Source organism: Biomphalaria glabrata, chromosome 2, assembly GCF_947242115.1.
Source record: "Biomphalaria glabrata chromosome 2, xgBioGlab47.1, whole genome shotgun sequence".
NCBI lineage: Eukaryota > Metazoa > Mollusca > Gastropoda > Planorbidae > Biomphalaria > Biomphalaria glabrata.
In genome coordinates, this window is record NC_074712.1 from 33,784,387 (window position 1) to 33,807,846 (window position 23,460).

The window sequence follows — 23,460 nt, forward strand, 5'->3', positions numbered from 1 at the left end:
TGATCGTCTCGATAGAAAACCAATGAATGGAAACAATTATTTATGTCTGGAGTAGTTTGATGTTTTGTAGGCACCTGAACCGACCCTTATGAAAGTAAAATTTAAAATAAAATGCTGTTTTCTTCTCACTTAGAATACCGTAGTTCATATTCTTACTGGTAAGTGAACGTCGCAGCCTTAATATTACAAAATTAAGTAGGTGAATCACTTAAAGCGTTGAGACATTTTGACAAAGCTTCTATCAACTCACTCTCGTGTCTGTCTGTCTGTCTGGCTTCTATCAACTCACTCTCGTGTCTGTCTGTCTGTCTGGCTTCTATCAACTCACTCTCGTGTCTGGTCAAAAGTTCGTACACTTTATTTCTCCCACACACATTCTTGGATCAAGTTGTGTCTCTGTCTTCTATTTAATGTGTGTCTCTCTCAGGGTCTTTCTGCATGTGTCTCCCTTTGCGTGTGTCTCTCCCTCTCTATGTGTATCTTGCTATGTCTAACAATATTTCTTTGTGTGTCTGTTGCAGTGTCCGTGTGTCTCTGTCTCTATTGCTCCCTACATTCTGCCAGGACTTATTTTTCTCTAAGAGCTCAGTCCGGGGACCAGTACATTGAGAGAGTACAGCGTCTCGGCCTAAGCAAATACAATTATCTGCCTTAGTGTCTTTCTAAGAAGAGTACTAGAGAATCAATAGACACACAGAAATAGGCAGAAAAACACACACAGAAATAGGCAGAAACACACACACAGAAAGAGAAATAGAATTCATGAAGGTGTGTGTGTGTGTGTGTGTGTATAAGAGAGATATAGAAAGAATGAAATTGAATGTGTGTATATAAGATGGAGAGAGAAAGAGTGTAGAAGATAAAGAGAGAGAAAGAGTGTGTAGGAGATAAAGAGAGAGATAGTGTGTAGAAGATAAAGAGAGAGAGAGAGTGTGTGTAGAGATAAAGAGAGAGAGAGTGTAGAGATAAAGAGAGAGAAAGAGTGTGTAGGAGATAAAGAGAGAGATAGTGTGTAGAAGATAAAGAGAGAGAGAGTGTGTGTAGAGATAAAAAGAGAGAGAGTGTAGAGATAAAGAGAGAGAGAGAGAGAGAGAGAGAGTGTAGGAGATAAAGAGAGAGAGTGTAGAGATAAGGATAGAGAGAGAGTGTAGAGATAAAGAAAGAGAGAGTGTAGAGATAAAGAGAGAGAGTGTGTGTGTAGGAGATTAAGAGAGAGAGTGTGTAGAGATAAAGAGAGAGTGTAGATATAAAGAGAGAGTGTAGGAGATAAAGAGAGAGAGAGTGTGTAGGAGATAAAGAGAGAGAGAGCGTAGGAGATAAAGAGAGAGAGTGTGTGTCAAGGAGATAAAGAGAGAGAGAGTGTAGGAGATAAAGAGAGAGAGTGTGTGTCTAGGAGATAAAGAGAGAGAGTGTGTGTCTAGGAGATAAAGAGAGAGAGAGTGTAGGAGATAAAGAGAGAGTGTGTGTGTCTAGGAGATAAAGAGAGAGAGTGTAGGAGATAAAGAGAGAGAGAGAATGTAGGAGACAAAGAGAGAGAGAGAGAGAGTGTAGGAGATAAAGAGAGAGAGTGTAGGAGATAAAGAGAGAGAGAGAATGTAGGAGATAAAGAGAGAGAGAGAGTGTAGGAGATAAAGAGAGAGAGAGAGTGTGTGTCTAGGAGATAAAGACAGAGAGTGTAGGAGATAAAGAGAGAGAGAGAGTGAGCGTAGGAGATAAAGAGAGAGAGTATGTGTGTCTAGGAGATAAAGAGAGAGAGAGAGTGTAGGAGATAAAGAGAGAGTGTGTGTGCCTAGGAGATAAAGAGAGAGAGAGTGTAGGAGATAAAGAGAGAGAGAGAGAGAGTGAGTGTAGGAGATAAAGAGAGAGAGAGAGTGTTGGAGATAAAGAGAGAGAGAGTGTAAGAGATAAAGAGAGAGAGAGAGAGTGTAGGAGATAAAGAGAGAGAGAGTGTAGGAGATAAAGAGAGAGAGAGAGAGTGTAGGAGATAAAGAGAGAGAGATGTTTTCATTTGATGCTAAATCAGATCTAGAGCCTCTACGTTGTTTTATCCTGTTTACTTTCAACAATGTCCGCTGAAATCTAGTTACTTCCCTTGTAACCAGGACAAATGTTATCCAATCTGGACACACTGGTGAGGGAAATGTGCTGTGTTTTTCCAATTTTTTTTTCTAAGTTGTTATTTTCCCTTAATTTAAACTATGATCTATTTAGAGCCATTTTGTCCTCTCATACTGTCTTTGTATTCTGCCAACTGACATTAAAATATATATCAAAAACATCAAACATCATTTTATCATTTTCTCTTGTTTAGGAAGATAATGTTTGAGATATGATTCCAGAGATTTTATTGAAAGATGCTCTTCTCACTTCCAGCTGATTGGCGGAGTGATATTCTAAGTCGTCCACGCTCAAACTTTGCCGGTAAAGAATGTTTCACTTTCGTCACTGACTACAACGAAGACGAGGTGGACTCGATGTTGACGGATGAAACCAAACAGCTCAGTCGTAAGTCCCAACTGCTTCCGACAATGTATAAGGTTGGCTGAATACTATCTAAGTCCATAAGGATATATTTAGTTTAAATAAAACTACCGAGTACTTTAAAAAGAAACACAAAAAGGACAAAATCCACTTTTTATTTTTAAGCGCTATAGAAGGGCACAAACCTAAAACAAATCTCTGAATATTAATGTATTCATAAAAAGGAGCATTCAAATATTGATAGCAACAGAGACTATTCAATGATCCCAAGCCCTTTGACCCAAGAATCATTTGTGAACATATGATGGACTTCTACGAACGACATAGAAGGCTTGTCCTAAATATACTGCCTGCTTTTTGCAATAAGAGTCGATGTTTCCTAACACCCTGTCATCGGGGAGCAATGGAGGGGGGGGGGGGGAGGCGATCGGAACCATCATGGAGATATCGTGCTGAAGTTCTGCTTTTGCATCAACCATGGAGATTTGCAGCACCATTTCTCCAAACCACATTGTTCAGCCTCTGGACACATTTAACAATGCCTTTAGCCTTAACCTTGGTCCTCATTGGTCAATCAGGTATGAGGCAATGTAACCTTGTTATTGAATATTCCGGCTCTATACCTGCAGTATTCGGTTAACAAATTCGGCTTTCTTATACATATGATTTCCTGTTCTACTTTAGGTTTACAAAACTCGGCTGCTTCTTGTTACATTGTTGTGTTGATAGATCTTAGTGCCGCCACAGTGGTGGGAGTTATCAGCCTTGCACGTAAACAAGTGGCCTCTTCCATGGTAACCGGCGTTCTTTATCTAATGGCAGGTAAGTCTTGAACAGAAGATATACACTCTTGAAAATAGATAGAGCTAGATCTCATCATCATCATATGCCCCTTGACTTTCCTGGGAGGGGTGCAGTGACAGTTCGCGTAGCCAAATCCCTCCACTTTTCCAGGTCAGCAGCTGTGTTCTTGGCAGGATATCAAGAGAGAGATCTACATCCAGCCTATTCAAAATGACATCAGGCCATATAATTATTCTCAAATAAAGTTGAGTCAGTAGGAAGACAAGGAATAGCGTTCATGATGATGGCACTGGAACAGAGCAGAAAAAAGTGAAGGGGCGAGATTAATGCTAGTCTCGTGACTTGGCCACTAGTTCTCTTTCAGTGGGTGCAGTCTAAAGGGCAGATGATGTAAAGGTCGTCTGTTTCTCCGGCCCACGCTTTACGAGGGTGTTATGTGACCAGCACAACGACCAACCACTTTTACTTCTCCAGGTACCCATTAGAGCTGGGGGGACCAGAGATCCCGAAATTACAAAATCCCAGTCTTCACCAGGATTCAAATCCGGGACCCTCCGGTTCTGAAGCTAAGCGCTTTACCACTCTGCCACCGCGCCTCTTAGCTACTAGCGACATATTTATGTGTCTAAATTGTAATCTAAATTCAGCCTTTTTTGTGGTGTGTCAAATAATATGATAATAATGTATTTTTTTTAACCTGCATTGCTTACGAAAAAAAAAACGGTCCCACGGAAGCCGCCTACGAGCTTGTGTGAAAACAAAAACAACTTTTGTAATCTTGTTTATTTTTTCATTAAAATTGTAAATTTTGTTTCGTTTCTCTATTTCCCAGCTTTGTTTGGTGTATTTGGCCTCTCAATGTTTCACACAAGGAATTATTACGAGAAGACCTTCTGCTACGCTTTAGACAAGGTTCCATCACCCATATGTAAATCGCGTGTTATTTCCCTTGGCTATGCTGTGGCTCTAGCCTGGGTTGGCGTGCTGCTGTGTTGTCTCTCCAGTTTCCTCTGGCTCAGCGTTTCCAAGGCGTTGAGATTTATCCGATCAAAATCAATGTTATAGCCTTCAGTTTGTTCACGTCTTATTGAGTTTGATCAAGGCAAACTAACGTCTGGTTTATATAGGGCTTGTATCAATTCACTAAGCCAGGTTGATATAGAATTGAAACAAACTAATTATAACTCCCATTCTCTGATCAAGTTGAAATATTGCACAATTATTCATTCTCTAAATATGCTGGGTTTTGTCCCCTTAGATAATTGTTGTACACTCTATTTCTCCAACACCCATTCTCGGATCAAGTTGAAATTTCAAACAATTATTTAATGTACATAAGGGAACTCGAGTCAAATAAAAATTTACCAAATAGGCAATTAATTATTGGTAATTAATTATTTAGATTGATACCGAAACGAGAAATAAAATCTACATTATTGAGAAATATGGTTGGAAACGTGGAATTCTACTTACTTTTATATTTGCCGCACTTGAAAACGAGGACATTAAAAAAAAAAAACTGTACCCCTTTTACAAAATTGTTATAATTTTGATGTCTATAATGTGTCCTATTTCTCCCTGTCATGTACGTTTGTAGAGAGAGTTTATTGCATGCAACAACCAGAAGTCAGATCTTATCATCGTTGTGTAATCTTGGTCTGTTCCTTCGGATAAATACTAAACCCAGCCTTAAAGTACACCTCTTAAACTGTGTTAAACTAAACCTAATTATTTGATGTACAATTGTGTTATGCTCAAGTGTTGTTATTGTTATGTGACGTAAACCCCGTGGGAAAATGTTATACTATAGTCTTGTTCCTGAAAATTCATATCAGAATTAGAGACACTTGCCAATGTGGAGACTGATGATCACATCCTTCGTCTGCTTAGTGAACCTAGACACTCAGTATAGACACTGAATCTAGACACCCAGTCGAGACACTGAATCTAGACACCCAGTCGAGACACTGAATCTAGACACTCAGTATAGACACTGAATCTAGACACCCAGTCGAGACACTGAATCTAGACACCCAGTCAAGACACTGAATCTAGACACCCAGTCGAGACACTAACAGATCTGAAATCCATTGCGAACATCAAATCGAAAATACGAATCGCTATTGGACCTGCTCAGTGTAACATCATACATCATAGATATAGAGCTAGTTATTTTACCACATCAATGATACAATATGTATCAGATACAAGACTATGTATAGGTCCTAGGATCTCTCTAATGTTACAGTTCATTACAGATATAAAACTAGTTAGAGTACCTTACAGTTTCCCACAAAATATAATGTAAATCATGTCAACAGTATTGAAATCGAATACTAAATATTTGTTCTGTTATGAATGTTAAGATATAAAAAAATCGTATTTATTATTGTATTAAAAGTTAGTCTCGCAATAACTCTGCTATCAAAGAGATTGGAAATAAATAAATTCGTTGTTCTCCAAGTTTGTACAGGTCTAAATCACTTCCTGATCAAACATATTCAATTGTGCACATTCTACAATTCATGAAGAGATATCATTCACCTGTAGGACTAATACAAACATGTTTATCCTAAAAATAATGAGCTTAGTAATGAAATGTCCTTTCATTGATGTCAATAAACGAATTTGTTAATACACAAAATAGTGATTTTATCTTTACTTTGGAAACATCAATATACTTACCATTTTTTAAAATATTTCCATCCATCTTTCTGTCTGTGTGTATGTTGTCATACGTCTCTCAGTCTGTCCTTCTGTCCATCGATTTAATTCTTTGTCTGTCTTCGTAAACTATATACTTAGATCGCACCATATAATTTTGTTCACTGTGAAACCCTCAAGGAGAATTGGAATCGCTTTGATTACAAAATGTTATCTTACAATGTGTCGACCTGTTTCTAAGTTAAGTCTTTTAAATATGTTATGGAACATTTTCTCGTCAAGATTTCACCACTACACATCAGGGTTTTCAAAGACGTTTCAGGAATACCCAGATACGTAGTTTAACAAATACCCAGCTATGTACTTTAACATGCACAGAAATAATAAAAATCTTTTGAGGAAAAAAAAAGAATTTTATTTCATAATAGTAAAACATTGCACACAGAGTATAATTGAAATTTCTTTCGGATTCATTAGAACATCTGTGTGGATTTTCAACCAAAATTTTAAAGTACAAATAAAAAAAAATGGATTCAGCAAACCATTCAGTAAGAAATGAAACAAAATGACAGAAATAGTTGAGAAAAAATACTGAACTAAAACAATTCTATTTTGGATACTTTTGTTTATAGTGATTTCATTTAAAAAGTAGACAAAGTTTGGTAGAGGGGTCTTATAAAGGAAATGTTAAATAACTGTTCACATGATGCGAAATAGTTTGGCGGTTGAGATTCAATATTAGAGAATACATTGGCGTGGCTGGTCTTAGATTTACAAAAGGGGTGAAAGTGTGTGTGAGGGGGTGCACACTATGATAAACTCATATACTTTCTGCTCCCCCCCCAAAAAAAAAGCGACACGTGTGAGTGTTTTGGTCACTCTAAAAAGTCTAAAGGGAAAGGGCTAGAAGGTCACATGGCTGGCTTGGTTGAAAGAAGGTTCGTTTCCAGTCGTGTCCCTCCTCATCAGCTTCTAATACCCTCTGTTCCAGACAGTACAATAGAAAGTCAATAAATGAGAACAATAACTGGAAAATCCCTCTGAATGTCATTGATTGACAAGTTTGAAATAAACATGGACAGACAAATGTGACAGAAAGAAAGAACAACAGCAAAGAAACATTTTGGAGTAGCTGAAAGAACAAAAAAATTGGGGATTGGACGGATTGTTTGGAAATCATTCTATTTGTTGTGAAAGATATCTAAAACAAAACTGAAAAAAAAAGGATGTATATTGTAACAACTATCTTCTCTCTCTCTCCTATCCACACATAAACATCACCTCTCACTCTAGCTCTGTGACTTTCTCTCAATATATACACACACACACAGACAGATAGATAGATAGATAGTTTTAAAATATATGAAAATGCAGAGGATGAGTACAAATGTAGCCAACACTGACCTGACAGAGAACTGCATGATGACATAACCAGAAGAGTGTATCGAAGAATAAATAAAAAATATTGTATAAATCAAAAGTACAATTGATATAAAGTAGAAAGATAAAGAGTCAATGAAATATTTAAACGATTTGAAAAGATTTCAATGAAAAGACAACTCTGTTATGCCAATGAAATATTATTACAGCAATAACAAAACTCTTACATCAAGGGAGAACGTTTTTTAAAGAAACTATGTACAGTTTTTGTTTCAAATCGAGAAAAAAACACAAATATCAGAAAGTGAAAAAAAAAAAGAACTTTTAATGCGGACTGCTAACGTGATTTTTGTTTTGTTTATAGAGACCACAACATACATATATATCAGCAGTTGGAATCCACATTGTAATCATGTAGTGCGTTTTGTTTATAGAGACCCCAACATACATATATATCAGCAGTTGGAATCCATATTGCAATCATGTAGTGTGTTTTGTTTTTCATTTTCTTACTTACTATGGAAAGAAAATTATGAATATAATCAACTCTTTAGTAAACTAAATGAAATATCTAGCGTGTTCCACACACAACCTGTGCATTGAAGATATATAGAAGTTCAAAATTAGTTGAAACATTGCAAACCGCAAGAACATGACAAGTTGACTGAAAAGTGTCTATACCTACACGTATTGACTGGTTATATGTTGATATGAATCATTGCACCAATACAATACATAGAGTGCCCACATGTAGTCTACATACATCATGGAGCCGCATATAATATCAGGGTTAGGATTAAAATGCAGTCGCACACATAAACTTTTATAGCTGTATAACATCAATATATTCACTTCGTATTCTATAGTAGACATTTGTTTAAAGGCTCCTTTTCAAAGAAATACTGAAATATTTCATTTCACTTAGAGGTTTCTACTTTTAGCTTTTTCCAGGATATGATGTCCCCATTCCAAACACTCTCTTCAAAAACTATAGAAAGAAATTACAATTCATGTATCATATATACAAATTTCTTATACAGAATATAAAAAATAAAGGCTAAGAACTTGATTTAAATATGTTCACTGCAAACAACCTGACGTGTGCACTGTATAGGTCTTGACCTAAGTGCTTTGTATAGGCACTGACCTGTGTGCATTGTAGAGGCACTGACCTGTGTGCATTGTAGAGGCACTGACATGTGCACTGTATAGGAGCTGATCTCTGTATCGACATTCACGGCTGGGAAGCACTAGCTCTCGATCGCTCCTCATGGCGTGAAGCTGTGAGTCTCGGAGTCTCAAGATTTGAAGCAAGAAGAGTGGCCAGGGCGAAAGAGCGCCGAATCAACAAAAAGCTGAGAGAAGAAGCAGGCCTATCTGCAACTGACCTAACCCACCCATGCCACGTATGCGGCTAGCTTTTTAAAAGCGAGGATTGGACTTTACAGTCAACTTCGAGTCCATAGGAAATGAGAAATGTGCTCATCTTCGGCCACGAAGGAGGAGCTATATATATTAGAAATATTTAGAAGAGAGAAAATGTGTATCCAGATAAAACAAAAAGAGTAAACAATGTGTATCTCACTCAATCAATGAATATTTGCAACTCCATCTTCTTGTGTAACCATGGAAACATTCAACTAGCAGCTAATGTTGGGCCGGTGAACACCCACCTTAAGCTGTATAGCAGTGTTTCTCAAACTGTTAATGATGATACCCTCTAAACCAAATATATATATATATATATATATATATATATATATATAAGCAAGCAAAATAAAAAATAAACGTTTTTAAAAAGCTTATATTAAAAGTTATATATTGTATAAAGGGAGAACACTGTTCAATTGCTGCCATATCTCTCAATAATGCAGTTTTATCTCACCTTTTGTCTATATAAAGCAACATTAATTAATACTCACTAATTGATTAAGTAATTTGTAATTTTCTGATTTATGTGTTGTCGTAGACAAAAAATAATTATGCAAATTTTCAACTTGGTCCGAGAATGGGAAGTGGGACAAAAAGTGTACAAAATATCCAGCCATCCAGACGGAGTGAGTTAATATCTCTCCTAGCGAGGTCTGCCAACGTGTTTTCATGTATCCTTAGCTTCGGAAATTCATTCTGCTTGAGTCAACAAGGATCTGTTACTCAGAGTAGAAGACACCAGGTCAAATAAAGTTCAATTAATATAAAAAACAAAAGCAAAAAAAAAAAAAAAAAAAAAAAGAAAGGTCCTACTTATAATTGTCTCGTCATATAATCATCTGTTTTATTAAACGTTGGTAGGCCTGATAATGTGATTTTGACTTGGTCAGTATTCAAATCAACATTATAATTACAAGGCACATTTTCCTTGTTTTTGAAATAGTTGACAGACTTTTGCCCCCCCCCCCCCGCTTTTTTTTTATATCTGACAGCACGTCGCGACCCCGTCCCCCCCCCCCCCCCCCCCCCCAGGTTTTCGCACCCCACAGTTTGAGAAATGCTGCTGTATAGCATAGTGTCACATAGGTCCGTATGCACATCTAGCGCCCATAGGGATTTAGCGGCTAGACATTTGAGACCAGATTTTGGCGGGAAAAAAACAATTAAAATAGAAACTCGAGTATATCCGAACAGGGCACTCGGTCGATCAGAAATCAAACCAATCAAAAGACCGAAGGAAAAATAAAGACTTCTTTTGGGTAGATAGTTTCATACATTGCCCACTGAACAAGGACACAATCGAGAGTTCAACTTTGTAAATACAAAATATCTCCGGCTATCTCCCTTGAGAATGTTTGATTCTCGCTAGTGCATGTCCGGAATGGATTTCGTGTTTTAGATTTCTTATGCTTATAATAAAATAAATATAGTTCTCTAGAGTAAAAAAACAACGAATCATAATTTTAAAAAATTGCACAATATCAATGTACATTACATTTTCTCTATTTAACACAGATTAGATTGCTATAGGCTAATTGGTGAATAACAGGTAATACATATTTATGTTAAACTTAAAAAAAAAAATATTTGGGGGTCCAGTAGGCTATTTAGCATAATTTCCTGAACATAAAATAGATCTTTATAATAACACTCTATCAGTTTTAATTATACATCGAAGAAATATATTATTTCCATGTACATTGTTAAGGATTATGTAACCAGTTGTGGGCAGGGGAGATAATGCTGTGAAAATGCAAGAATCTTTTGACAAACGATTTAATTTTAGTTCGTAAGTTGCTGGATTTATCAGTATTTACATATGTACATGAATGACCAGTAGCGTAGCAAAGTACCTGTCAAATATCGAAGGAACACCCTAAAATCTAGAAAGATAGGGGTGGAAAAAAGTCCTTCTGTAAGTAATAGTACATTTACAAAAAGACATCTCAATGTTAGACCTTTTACAAGCAACACCATCATTAGGCATCATTCCACTCAATTCAGTTACCACTTCTAAGAAGTAGGCCCAAAAAGATTCAATACTTGTACTACTTCTTATAAAATTAAATGACAGCAATTGCCCATGTGGGCATTGTGGGCATTAGTTAGTCATAGGCTAGGGCGCAAAGAGCCCCCCTTCACAACATGGTTGCTACGCAGCTGCGAATGATTCAAAAACAAAAAATCTTGAGTAATAATAATGAATAAAAGTTAAGATTATTTGCAACATGAAATCAATGTTAAAATAGTGACACCTTGTTATGTGAACAAACAAGAAACAATGACAAAAGTATTCATTTGAAAATAGATATCGTAAATTCATTGTGCAGTCTTTGCGTATCCTAGCAACAAGAGACAACAACAACAAAATAATTATTCGCTGGAGAGTAAATAAATAAATTACTTCTTTCTTTCGTTCATCTTTGGCACTATTTATTTATTTGCTAAAAAACAAACTTACTATTCGGCTACTACTGAGCTACTTAAAAAAAAAAAAGAACTTTTTTTCCACGCGTAACATTAAATACATGTTGCTATGAAAACTCTTGCAGTGACTAAGAAAGCCCAACTTGTATATAGGTCTGCGATACACATTTAAAGCGATACATCAAGTCCAACTTCTTTTCATACACATTATTTACAGGAACATTTTGCATAATGTTAAACATAAGAGGTTGGGGGGGGGAGGGGAGGGGGAAATGTTCTTATCACGGCTAATCATGGGCATTAGAGGTTGGGGGGGGGAGGGGAAATGTTCTGATCACGGCTAATCATGGGCATTAGAGGTTGGGGGGGGGGGGGGAATGTTCTTATCACGGCTAATCATGGGCATTAGAGGTTGGGGGGGGGGGAGGGGAAATGTTCTGATCACGGCTAATCCTGGGCATTAGAGGTTGGGGGGGGGGGAGGGGAGGGGAAATGTTCTTATCACGGCTAATCCTGGGCTTGGACTAGCAAAAGGCGAGTCAATAAACTTTCAGTGTTAGAATGTATTTCAAAAAGAAAACCCACGCAGAGTTTTTCATGTTCATTAACAGAGTCAGGAGGGGGGCAGTTGAAAGCATCACCCCTTTGCTTGACTATCACCCTCGCTTGAAGATTGAGGACAGGGTCTTTTTGTGCTCTGCTGTCACAACTGTTGTACATGTCTACAACTTGTTGATACTTTTTATTTCTAACCTTGGAGTTATTTTAAGATTTCCTTACCCTCCGAACCCCCCCCCCCCCCCAAACAAAAAAACCTCCACTTGTGGCGCTGTACTCGACCAATTAGAAGAATCTGGGAGTAATTTGTAAATGTAAAAATAAAAATAAATCAATGTGCTGCATGTTACCACTCAACTCCAAAACTAAGGATTAGAATGGCGTGAAGGGAAAAGGCTATTATAACCCTTCACCCCCCCCCCCCCCCCCAAATAATTTTTGGATTCGCCCTTGCAGCAAGATGTTTAGAAGCATAAATGTCTCAAGTCTCCTAGAACTCCTAGATAACGCCTCAATTTATAGTGTTGGTCAGATCTAGTTATATTCAATTTATAGTCTTGGTCAGATCTAGTTATTATAGTTAAGCCATTCAAATTCCAAGACATTCATTCGTAGTCGTGTAGGAAAAAAAAAAGATATCAATATATAATTAAAAATATTAAATAAACAAGATTCAGCTACACAATTAAAAAAAAAAGCTGCTTTTGTCGTCTGCTATCGTCTGAAAATTTCCACGGGCTCGTCTTCTATAGCCTCGTTCCCGTCTGTGTACTCTGGTTTTTTCTTGTGCGACATAAAGAGAAAGATAAGCCCTGCTAGGATAAAGAGCACGAAGACTATCCAGGATAATATAAAGCTGTATCCGTAGCGTGTGACGGACTCTAAGGGTATTCGGTCTGGCATTGATTTCTTCTCGTGGTCCACTGTTTTGATAAACACTTCATTTAAGACTAAAAGGCAGGCGGCTGGGAAAACAAAATGGCAACACATTTTTCTGTTGAATAAGATCAATGTACTTTTCTATTTTTGTTTCAAATGCTAATAAACAATGATCAGTTCATTCAAACTTAATGACATACTTGGCGGGAAGCGGTAGTAAATAAAAGGTTATATTTGTGTATACAATAGGCCTATCTATAGAATTATATCATTTTTTATTATTAACTGCAACTTGAGGTCATGATGAACTGGGATGTGGGATTTCCCAAATAAAGAGATCGCATACATCAAATTGGTAGAAGTTTGAAACAAGGGCAAATGATTTCTTACTCTTCTAACCAACGTTTTATTTTGATGTAGAGTTGTAGGCCTTTGGGGAGGGTTGTGCCATGAAATAATAGAACGATGGCTTTGACATCTGTTTTACTCTACCACACAGAATGAAAGCCACCTTTGACATCTGTTTTACACTACCACACAGAATGAAAGCTACCTTTGACATCTGAAGTAGCAATATAAGCATAAAAAATACTTTAACAACAAATTCAAGTTAAGGGAGAGAACTGCCACATTTCTCAATATAGCAAGGTCTAGATCCCCTTTTTCTATATTAAACAAAACTAATTATCTTACCACTAAATGATTTTATAATTGGTTTATTTCTTTATTGATTTATATGTTGTCATGGACCGTGGCTAATTGTCAGCCAAATTTCAACTTCATGCGAGAATGGGAAGTGGGAGAGAAAAAGTGTCAAAGATTTGCCCAGACAGACATAGACAGACGAAATTAGTTAAATATAAGCTTTGTAATGACAGTGCCTACAGCTACTAGCACCTACCCGTCATAAAGTGAAGCAGCGCTGCCAATCTCTTGATAATGTAACGTGGCCGGCGTAGCGCGTAGAAAGCGAAACAATGGCCAATGGCCATGATGAACAGGGCCATGAGAGTGAAGGCAATGGCCGTGCGAGTATAATCTGAAGACATGGAATACAAACACAAATTACTTTAAAAACAACAAAAAAAAAAAAACTGTTACAGAATTATATTCTCAATTATTCCAAATAGTATACATTGTTACACTTCTTATATAAAGTAATGGGGGAATCTCTGATTCGTGAACATGGTTACATTCACAATTAAACATATACGCCCGTGTCATTTTTATTTCCATTTTTAGGAGGTAAAATCATTTTTTTACAATAAAATCTATTTGTAACTCTAGTGTACAATAATAATAATAATAAAAAAAAAATCAAATATCGCATGCTTTTTTTTATCACGTAATTTTATACAATTACAAGATATAATTACAAGATAGAATTAGAAGCTCTCTTTGAGAGATATTTCTCTTGAAATTTAAATTGTCAATACTGAAACTTTAAAAACACATTTATAATAAATAGTTTTAGTACTAAACACATTTTAAATTAATACTACTTAATCTCTATACTATTATAAATTAATAACCAAACTAAAACATCCTCTACAAATCTACTTATTGAATCTATAGACCCAGTGGTTCTTATAAACATTGCATATAGAGCAATAGACTGCTTTGGGGTCAGCCCCTTCCCACAGTAGCTAGAATGTTTATTAGGCCAGCAGGAAGTTATGAACGAACAGTCCAGAACCACTGAGTTACAGGGTTAGAACAATAGATCATACTACTTCTACAGGTCTCTGTAAATGTACCATACATACGAGTTACATTTTAACCACTGACTCTATGATAAATTAATGTTAGCACTCAATTTGTAGAAAAAAAAATTAATTACAAGAAATTAGAAAGTCTTCAAACAGAGCCAAACTGGCAAATAATTTATTGACATTAGTTCAGGTTAAGGTGAGTGAAGCAATTGAACAATTAATAGAATTTTGGCTCTTCAATTTTGGAAAACAAAAAGTTCAAAATCTTTGGTGAATGCAATGAGCTGAAACGACGGACAAGGCGAATCAATGACTTCATAAGACTAAGAGAATTTATAAGATTGAGAGAATTTATAACATAGAATTTATAACATTGAATTTATAACATAGAATTTATAACATTGAATTTATAACATAGAATTTATAAATCGAGAGAATTTATAACATAGATTTTATAAGATAGAGAGAATTTGTAACGTTGAATTTATAACATAGAATTTACAAGATTGATAGAATGTATAAAAGAATTTAAAAGATCGATAATATTATAATATAGTATTTACAAGATTGATAGAATTTATAACAGAATTTATAAGATCGATAAAATTTACAATATAGAATTTACAAGATTGATAGAATTTTTAACAAAGAATGTATAAGATCGATTCAATCGACAGGACTTATAATAACTAATGTATATAAGGAATTATTCAAATCAATGAATCTGTTCATAGAGAAGCTAAATGTTTCAAATACAACAAAACATTCTGAGGAAGTATTAATTTTAATTTTCATATTTCTTAGTAATTGTTGAGCTTCAAGTTTATATAACTTCGAGTAGACATTGTGTGAATGTAGGCCTAGTCTAAAAAAACAAATCAGTTTCTATGCATTGGTTTTTGTAGTGTATCAGTCGTCCTAGAGTCTACAGTTTTGTAGTGTATCAGTCGTCCTAGAGTCTACAGTTTTGTAGTGTATCAGTCGTCCTAGAGTCTACAGTTTTGTAGTGTATCAGTCGTCCTAGAGTCTACAGTTTTGTAGTGTATCAGTCGTCCTAGAGTCTACAGTTTTGTAGTGTATCAGTCCTAGAGTCTACAGTTTTGTGACACTAGAAGAAAGTAAAAATGTAACGTTTCTTATTGTTCCCATTTGTTACGAAACTGTGACTATAGGGAATTTTCAGGATACATTTTTTATTCTACACAATGTCAAGATGACTGCTGTCAACTCAACAATGTCAAGATGACTGTTGTCAACTCAATAATGTCAAGATGACTGCTGTCAACTCAACAATGTCAAGATGACTGTTGTCAACTCAACAATGTCAAGATGACTGCTGTCAACTCAACAATGTCAAGATGACTGCTGTCAACTCAACAATGTCAAGATGACTGCTGTCAACTCAACAATGTCAAGATGACTGCTGTCAACTCAACAATGTCAAGATGACTGTTGTCAACTAAAACTTGCTTCAATAAAAAAGCTTAGACATTTGATTGACCATTGCACACAATGTGTCCTCTACCTTCTGAACGACATAACTCTTGTTAGAACTCATCCTCATTTCTTAGTGTCTCTACACCGGACACACCAGATTGTTTATTTATAGTTGGACACGCTCATTGAGATAATAGATATGGAACATACATGTAGACCTGCATGGATATTCCAAATGTAAAAGAAATGGTTCATATATATATATAGGTAAAGTTTTTTTTATTGGTGTAAAAAAAAAGGGGGGTGGAGATAAATCAAACAGGAAAGGGAAAAAATTCAAACATTTAAAATTGACCAATTCAAAAGTGATAGTTAATAGCAAGGCTTAGGATTGACACAATTTTCTTTTCTGAATTTCAAACCTACTAATACATAAGACATTACTCTCTAGAAGCAACTTTTTGTATCCAAACTAACAGGACTACTTTAAATATGTGTTGTAGTGGAAAGTGGAAGGGACAAACTTTGCTTCATATTTATGAAATAAAATTAGATCAATCCAACAGCAAAAAAAGAGAAAAATGTAATAGTCCAGTCAGTTAGGTTGTTACAAATGAGTGTTCGTAATGTGCCCGGGACATAGAGATTATAAAAGAGTAGCTCTAGAGTCGAGTACGTTATCCATTGTTGTTATGCCTGTTAATCACCACAATACCCAAACATCTACACAAATAGGCCTATGCTTTGTTATTTATTAATTAATGTTTTAAATACAATATTCTGTCGGTTGTTTTTTATCTGCATTCAAAAGGGAAAAAAAATCTAGTCTAGATAAAAATGTGAAGCCTCCGTAGTAGTACAGCAAGAAAAAGGTGCATTTAGCTTGAGCAGGTAGGTTTACAACTAGATCTACACCGAGCCATAGATTTACAGAGTCTGAACCAGTTCTGCATATCAATGACTGAGCTGTAGGTTGTTGAATAAAGTTTTTTTTGACAACACAGGTCACGTGGTCACATTTACTCAACAGAACGGAAGCATGTATTCCCCAGTCACTCTGGGAGCAGAGGTCAAAGGTTTTTCATGCTTCCGCTTTACATAGGCAATCCTAGTTACAATAATTACATAGGCAAGTGTCATGACCTTCTAGGTGGAATAGATCTCTAGCCAACTTCACAATTACACGTGAACATTAATACAATATTTACATATTTTGTGAGTGTGCAGTGTTTTAATGGACAGAGCCACAGAATCAAACGAAACACGAAATGGTGGAACTTTTGTTGATATATAGATACTTGAATTCTAATGAAGAGATTTCCAATTTATTCCGCTGAAGGCCAAGACTTCTAGATCTAAATAAACCTAATGCTATGCTCTATTTGGAGACCAGACTACAAGGCTGTTTGCTAGTTATAAAGTTAGTATAGCCGGAAGTTACGTACCAATCTGGAACATCCTCTTCACGTCCAGTTCTGATAGAAAATGGAGTCAGAAACATGGACATGAATGTCATTTAGAGAGGGGGGGGGAGGGTTTATTTTTAGTTTGTCATTTCAAAAGTAACTAGAAAGTAAATCACTTCATAAAAAATACTCGAGTCTTTTATTTGAAAAACAAACAAACGAACAAACAAACAGTGCGACCACCAATAAAACAAACACAACCAACTCATGGTGGACTTTAAGAACACACAAATTGAAATGAACAGCTTCTGTTACGTACCAAATGTTGAGATACCCTTCCGTGCTGTTAAAGAATTGTATGTTTAAGGAACTAGTTTTTACAATCAGAAGTGCATTGACCAGGTTATTGTTATTCAATTTAAAAAATATGAATAATGCTTTTTATTTATTTTTTGTTTGTTTGTATGCATGTGTATGGTACATCTTTTATGCTTTAAACTCAAAGCTCTCTGGTCCAATCTTTTTTTGTGAGGAGGGGGTGTTTGGGAGAAGGTTTCTGTGCTGCATTTAGGCGCTCAGCAAACACAACTCAGCTCGGGTCAGGTAGTCTCAGCCAGACACCCATTTGTTTGAGAAATGATAACTCAATTTAAATTAAAAGTCTGGGAGGGGGGAGGGCATCTATTTAGAGAATGTGTCAGCATAGTGAGACACACATTCCGAAAGGAAAGAAAAAAACAACTAAAAAAAATATGGTGAAGGATGCTAAGTGACTTAATAAAATGAAACCAATAAAGTGAAAGTTCAATATAAAAATTCCGAATAAGAAAAAAGACACCACACACACTTTATATCTTATCTTCTTATCTTATATAATACAGACGTTACTTCAAAAAAGAAGATGATTACGTCCTACGCGTCATGCATTTAGTCATGCATATTAACCAATGACTTAAATTCTGCCAAGTCACTGGTTTTCCTGGCTAGCTCAGGCAACCCATTCCATGCTCTAATAGCACTAGGGAAGAAGGAGTATTTGTACAAATTTGTCCTAGCATATGGGACGAGGAATGTGCCTTTATCTTTGTGTCTTTCAGAGTATTTTATTAAATTTTGTTTTTGTATTTGAAGATTATGGTTCAGTGTTTTATGTATTATTGCTACTTTACTTTTGAGCCTTCTGTCCTGAAGGCTTTCTAAATTTAGTGATTTTACTAAAGGTGTTACTCTAGTCAAATGTGAATATTCGTTTGTTATGAATCGCACTGCTCTATTTTGTGTCTGTTCTAGTTTCTTAATGTTTTCTTGAGTTGAGGGGTCCCAAACAGAGGATGCATATTCTATTATTGGCCTAACCAAGGTTAAATAACATTTTAGTTTTATGTTCTTATTTGATTTATAGAAATTTCTTTTAATAAATCCTAATGCTTTGTTTGATTTTTTTGTAGTTTCATCAATATGTGGATTCCATGACAGTTTTTCATTTATTATAACACCTAGGTATTTTGCGTTTTTAGTCTGTGTTACTGGTTTGCCATGAATAAGATAAGTGGAATTAATTTGTTTTAGTTTTTTTGTTACTCTTAACAACTGACATTTTTCTGGGTGGAAAGACATGCTCCAATTTGATTCCCATTTCTGTAATTCATCTAATTCTCTTTGTAAAATATCTGTGTCTTGTGTTGTTTTTATTGTTCTATATATTATGCAATCGTCTGCAAATAATCTGACTTTTGTTCCTGAAGTAATGCAATTTGGTAAATCATTTATGTAAATTAAAAATAGTAGTGGACCCAAGACTGTTCCTTGAGGTACACCTGAGTTTACTGTTATCGGTGTTGATTTAGAGCCATTTATTATTACAGTTTGTTCTCTCCCTATCAGAAAGTCTTTAATCCACTGATGCAGTGGACCATTAATGCCGAAATATTTTAATTTTTTAAGCAAACTATGGTGGTGAACTTTGTCAAAAGCCTTAGAAAAATCTAGTAAGATAGCATCTATTTGTTCGCTATTATCTAAACCTTTTGAAAAATCATCAATTAGTCCTATTAGTTGTGTTTCACATGATCTATATTTCCTAAAGCCATGTTGGTATGGTGTGAGGACATTATGTTTGTCTAAGTGGTTTATGATGTTGCTACATATTATGTGTTCTAGGATTTTACATGTGATGCTGGTAAGTGATACTGGTCTGTAGTTTCCTGGGTCAGATTTTTCTCCTTTTTTAAATAGGGGGGTGACATTAGCTTCTTTCCAGTCCTTTGGTACTCTGCCCTGGTTAAGTGAAGCCTGAAAGAGTATTTTGAACACTGGGGCTAGCTCATTACTTAGTTCTTTGAGTAATCTAGCTGGAATACCATCAGGTCCAGAAGCTTTATTTGGTTTGGTGTTGGCTAATAGTTTTTGAATTCCATTTTCTTGTACTACTATATCTTCTATGTTGTCTACTTGGTTCAAATTCAGTAATATGTCTTTGTCTCCTGGGGCTGAGAATGCTGATGCAAAGTATTTGTTTAGAATGTTTGCTTTAGTTTCATTATCATTATGTATTATGTTATGTTCATCTTTTAATGGCGCTACGCCTGTTGTTTCCATTTTCTTAGACTTAATGTATGACCATAGGTTTTTGTTGTTGTCTTTAGATATTACATTGTTTATGTATTCACTCTGCAGCTGTCTGCTTACTTTTTGGGTTAAGTGTTTAATTTTTATATACTTTTTGTAAACTCTTTCTGCATTAGTTTCTTTAAATTTTCTATATAGGTTTTCCTTCTGTTTACAAAGCTTCTTTAGTCTATTATTAAACCAGCATTTATTTATTTTGTTTGATGTGTATTTAGTTGGTATTTGATTTTCTATAATGCTTTTAAGATGGTTTTTAATGAAATTCCAGAGGTCATCGACTGGTTGGTTAATGTCTTTTTCTAATAAGAATGTTTGTTGAAAGTTTAATGCAGCTTGGTGTAGTTGTGTTAGGTTACATTTATTCCAGAGTAAGATTTTTCTTTTGGGTTTTATATTGGCTACTGCTTTTATCTGACTGTGTATTTTTATGATCTCATGGTCTGATAGACCAGGGATAATATCGTAATCAACTACTAATCCAGGTCTGTTGGTTAAGAAGAGATCTAATGTGTTGTTTAATCTAGTTGGCTTTTTAATGATTTGATCTAAACTTAGGTTGTGTAAAGTTTCTATGAAAAGCTCATTTATGTCCTTAAGGTTTTGGTGTTTATCTATGGTTAGTGTTTTCCAATTTATATCAGGTAGGTTGAAATCACCCATAATCCAAAAAACTGCATTTTTATTTGTCTCTTTAAGTGTCGTAATCTGATTACATAGTTCCTGCATGTATTCTAAACTAGAATTTGGTGGTCTGTAAATGCTGCCTATTATTAGGGATGTTGAGGTGGTATTAATTTTACAAAATGTTGATTCTATATTTTTTGAGTTAGGTAAGGTAATTTCTTCTGCTATAAGAGTGTTTTTTATTGCTAAAAGAACTCCTCCATGATTATCAGCCCTATCTTTTCTAAAAATTTCATAATTACTATTGAAAATTTCTGCATTATAAATTTCAGGATGTAGCCAAGTTTCTGTGCCTGCAATTATGTCTGGTTTCTCACATTCTAATAAAATTTCTAAGTCTGCTGTTTTGTTCCTAATGCTTTGAAAATTTATTATTAAGGTTTTAAGGTATTTTGGTATTACTTCTTTAGTAGGTTTGTTTAGTGAGGCTGTTGTATTAATTTTAGTAGATTTAGGTTTAACAGGAGTGGATCTGGCTAGTGGTTGGTGAGTTTGGTTTGGGATGGTGTTTAGGATGTTGTATGGGTTAGAAGTGTCTGCATCAAAGGAATCAAACAGTCCTGATGTAAACTGAGGTAACCCACACGGTACACAGTGCCATGATGCATCTTTGTTGCCTAAGGCATAATACACAGGTGTATTCATATGGAGACATGATGCATGGTACCATTCATCGCAGGTGTCACATTGAATGGCTTTCTGTTTCATGGTGCATACTTTTTTGCAGATGTTGCATCTATCTTTAGATCTATCTGACTCCATGCATGTGTGTATAAAACTATGTACTGAATTAAGATTAGCAAAAGATATCCATCTACTTTGGAGACTGCATTTTGTTTGTAGATAACTTGTGTTTTAATTTAAGGTATAATAAGTGTATAGTCATCTTGTGTTTATTGTTTAGTGAGTCATTTATAATAGTAATGTTCAATAAAAGATGTCATTAGAGCTCTCACTTAGTTCTTAGATCAGTGCTGGATGCAAGAGGAGCAAATAAAACAATGCGTGTAGAGACCAACACCTTCACTTAGCACTAATGGGTTCTTTTTAGACGAACATGTCCTAACTTAGCACTAATGGGTTCTGTTTAGGCGAACATGTCCTAACTTAGCCCTATAAGGTTCTTTTTAGACGAACATGTCCTAACTTAGCCCTAATGGGTTATTTTTAGACGAACATGTCCTAACTTAGCCCTAATGGGTTCTTTTTAGACGAACATGTCCTAACTTAGCACTAATGGGTTCTTTTTAGACGAACATGTCCTAACTAAGCCCTAATGGGTTCTTTTTAGACGAACATGTCCTAACTTAGCCCTAATGGGTTCTTTTTAGACGAACATGTCCTAACTTAGCCCTATAAGGTTCTTTTTAGGCGAACATGTCCTAACTTTGCCCTATAAGGTTCTTTTTAGGCGAACATGTCCTAACTTAGCCCTATAAGGTTCTTTTTAGGCGAACATGTCCTAACTTAGACCTATGAGGTTCTATCTAGGCGAACATGTCCTAAATTAGCCCTATGAGGTTCTTTTTAGGCGAACATGTCCTAACTTTGCCCTATAAGGTTCTTTTTAGGCGAACATGTCCTAACTTAGCCCTATAAGGTTCTTTTTAGGCGAACATGTCCTAACTTTGCCCTATAAGGTTCTGTTTAGGCGAACATGTCCTAACTTTGCCCTATAAGGTTCTGTTTAGGCGAACATGTCCTAACTTAGCCCTAATGGGTTCTTTTTAGGCGAACATGTCCTAACTTAGCCCTAATGGGTTCTTTTTAGACGAACATGTCCTAACTTAGCCCTATGAGGTTCTTTTTAGACGAACATGTCCTAACTTAGCCCTATAAGGTTCTTTTTAGACGAACATGTCCTAACTTAGCCCTATAAGGTTCTTTTTAGACGAACATGTCCTAACTTAGCCCTAATGGGTTCTTTTTAGACGAACATGTCCTAACTTAGCCCTAATGGGTTCTTTTTAGACGAACATGTCCTAACTTAGCCCTATAAGATTCTTTTTAGACGAACATGTCCTAACTTAGCCCTATAAGGTTCTTTTTAGACGAACATGTCCTAACTTAGCCCTATGAGGTTCTTTTAGGCGAACATGTCCTAAATTAGCCCTATGAGGTTCTTTTTAGGCGAACATGTCCTAACTTTGCCCTATAAGGTTCTTTTTAGGCGAACATGTCCTAACTTAGCCCTATAAGGTTCTTTTTAGGCGAACATGTCCTAACTTTGCCCTATAAGGTTCTTTTTAGGCGAACATGTCCTAACTTAGCCCTATAAGGTTCTTTTTAGGCGAACATGTCCTAACTTAGACCTATGAGGTTCTATCTAGGCGAACATGTCCTAAATTAGCCCTATGAGGTTCTTTTTAGGCGAACATGTCCTAACTTTGCCCTATAAGGTTCTTTTTAGGCGAACATGTCCTAACTTAGCCCTATAAGGTTCTTTTTAGGCGAACATGTCCTAACTTTGCCCTATAAGGTTCTGTTTAGGCGAACATGTCCTAACTTTGCCCTATAAGGTTCTTTTTAGGCGAACATGTCCTAACTTAGCCCAATAAGGTTCTTTTTAGGCGAACATGTCCTAACTTAGACCTATGAGGTTCTATCTAGGCGAACATGTCCTAAATTAGCCCTATGAGGTTCTTTTTAGGCGAACATGTCCTAACTTAGCCCTATGAGGTTCTGTTTAGGCGAACATGTCCTAACATAGCCCTATGAGGTTCTTTTTATGCGAACATGTCCTAACTTAGCACTATGAGGTTCTTTTTAGACGACATGTCCTAACTTAGCCCTATGAGGTTCTTTTTAGACGAACATGTCCTAACTTAGCCCTATAAGGTTCTTTTTAGGCAAACATGTCCTAACTTAGACCTATGAGGTTCTATCTAGGCGAACATGTCCTAACATAGCCCTATGAGGTTCTGTTTAGGCGAACATGTCCTAACATAGCCCTATGAGGTTCTTTTTAG

The 23,460-nt window shown here is 35.9% G+C and overlaps 2 protein-coding genes across 12 annotated transcripts in view; one reads left to right on the plus strand and one right to left on the minus strand.

The window, feature by feature from the left end:
• LOC106055709 (uncharacterized) overlaps positions 1 to 5,946 on the plus strand; it is a 99,699-nt gene extending 93,753 nt beyond the window's left edge. For all 7 annotated transcript variants that reach the window (XM_056020164.1, XM_056020169.1, XM_056020168.1 and 4 more), the window contains exons 4-6: positions 2,374 to 2,505; positions 3,166 to 3,303; positions 4,118 to 5,946. In XM_056020164.1, coding sequence (XP_055876139.1) covers positions 2,374 to 2,505; positions 3,166 to 3,303; positions 4,118 to 4,350 — 503 coding nt within the window. In that variant the 3' untranslated portion in view covers positions 4,351 to 5,946. The remainder of the gene's footprint in view (positions 1 to 2,373; positions 2,506 to 3,165; positions 3,304 to 4,117) is intronic.
• A 5,656-nt stretch (positions 5,947 to 11,602) lies between these two features.
• Positions 11,603 to 23,460, minus strand: part of LOC106074474 (uncharacterized) — a 42,297-nt gene continuing 30,439 nt past the window's right edge. For 2 of the 5 annotated variants that reach the window (XM_056020160.1, XM_056020161.1), the window contains 3 exons: positions 17,219 to 17,248; positions 13,526 to 13,663; positions 11,603 to 12,710 (listed from right to left, as the gene is read on the minus strand). In XM_056020160.1, coding sequence (XP_055876135.1) covers positions 12,460 to 12,710; positions 13,526 to 13,663; positions 17,219 to 17,248 — 419 coding nt within the window. In that variant the 3' untranslated portion in view covers positions 11,603 to 12,459. Of the gene's footprint in view, positions 12,711 to 13,525; positions 13,664 to 17,218; positions 17,249 to 17,498; positions 17,523 to 23,460 lie in introns of all 5 variants that reach the window. The other 3 variants (XM_056020162.1, XM_056020159.1, XM_056020163.1) reach the window with 3 other exon arrangements.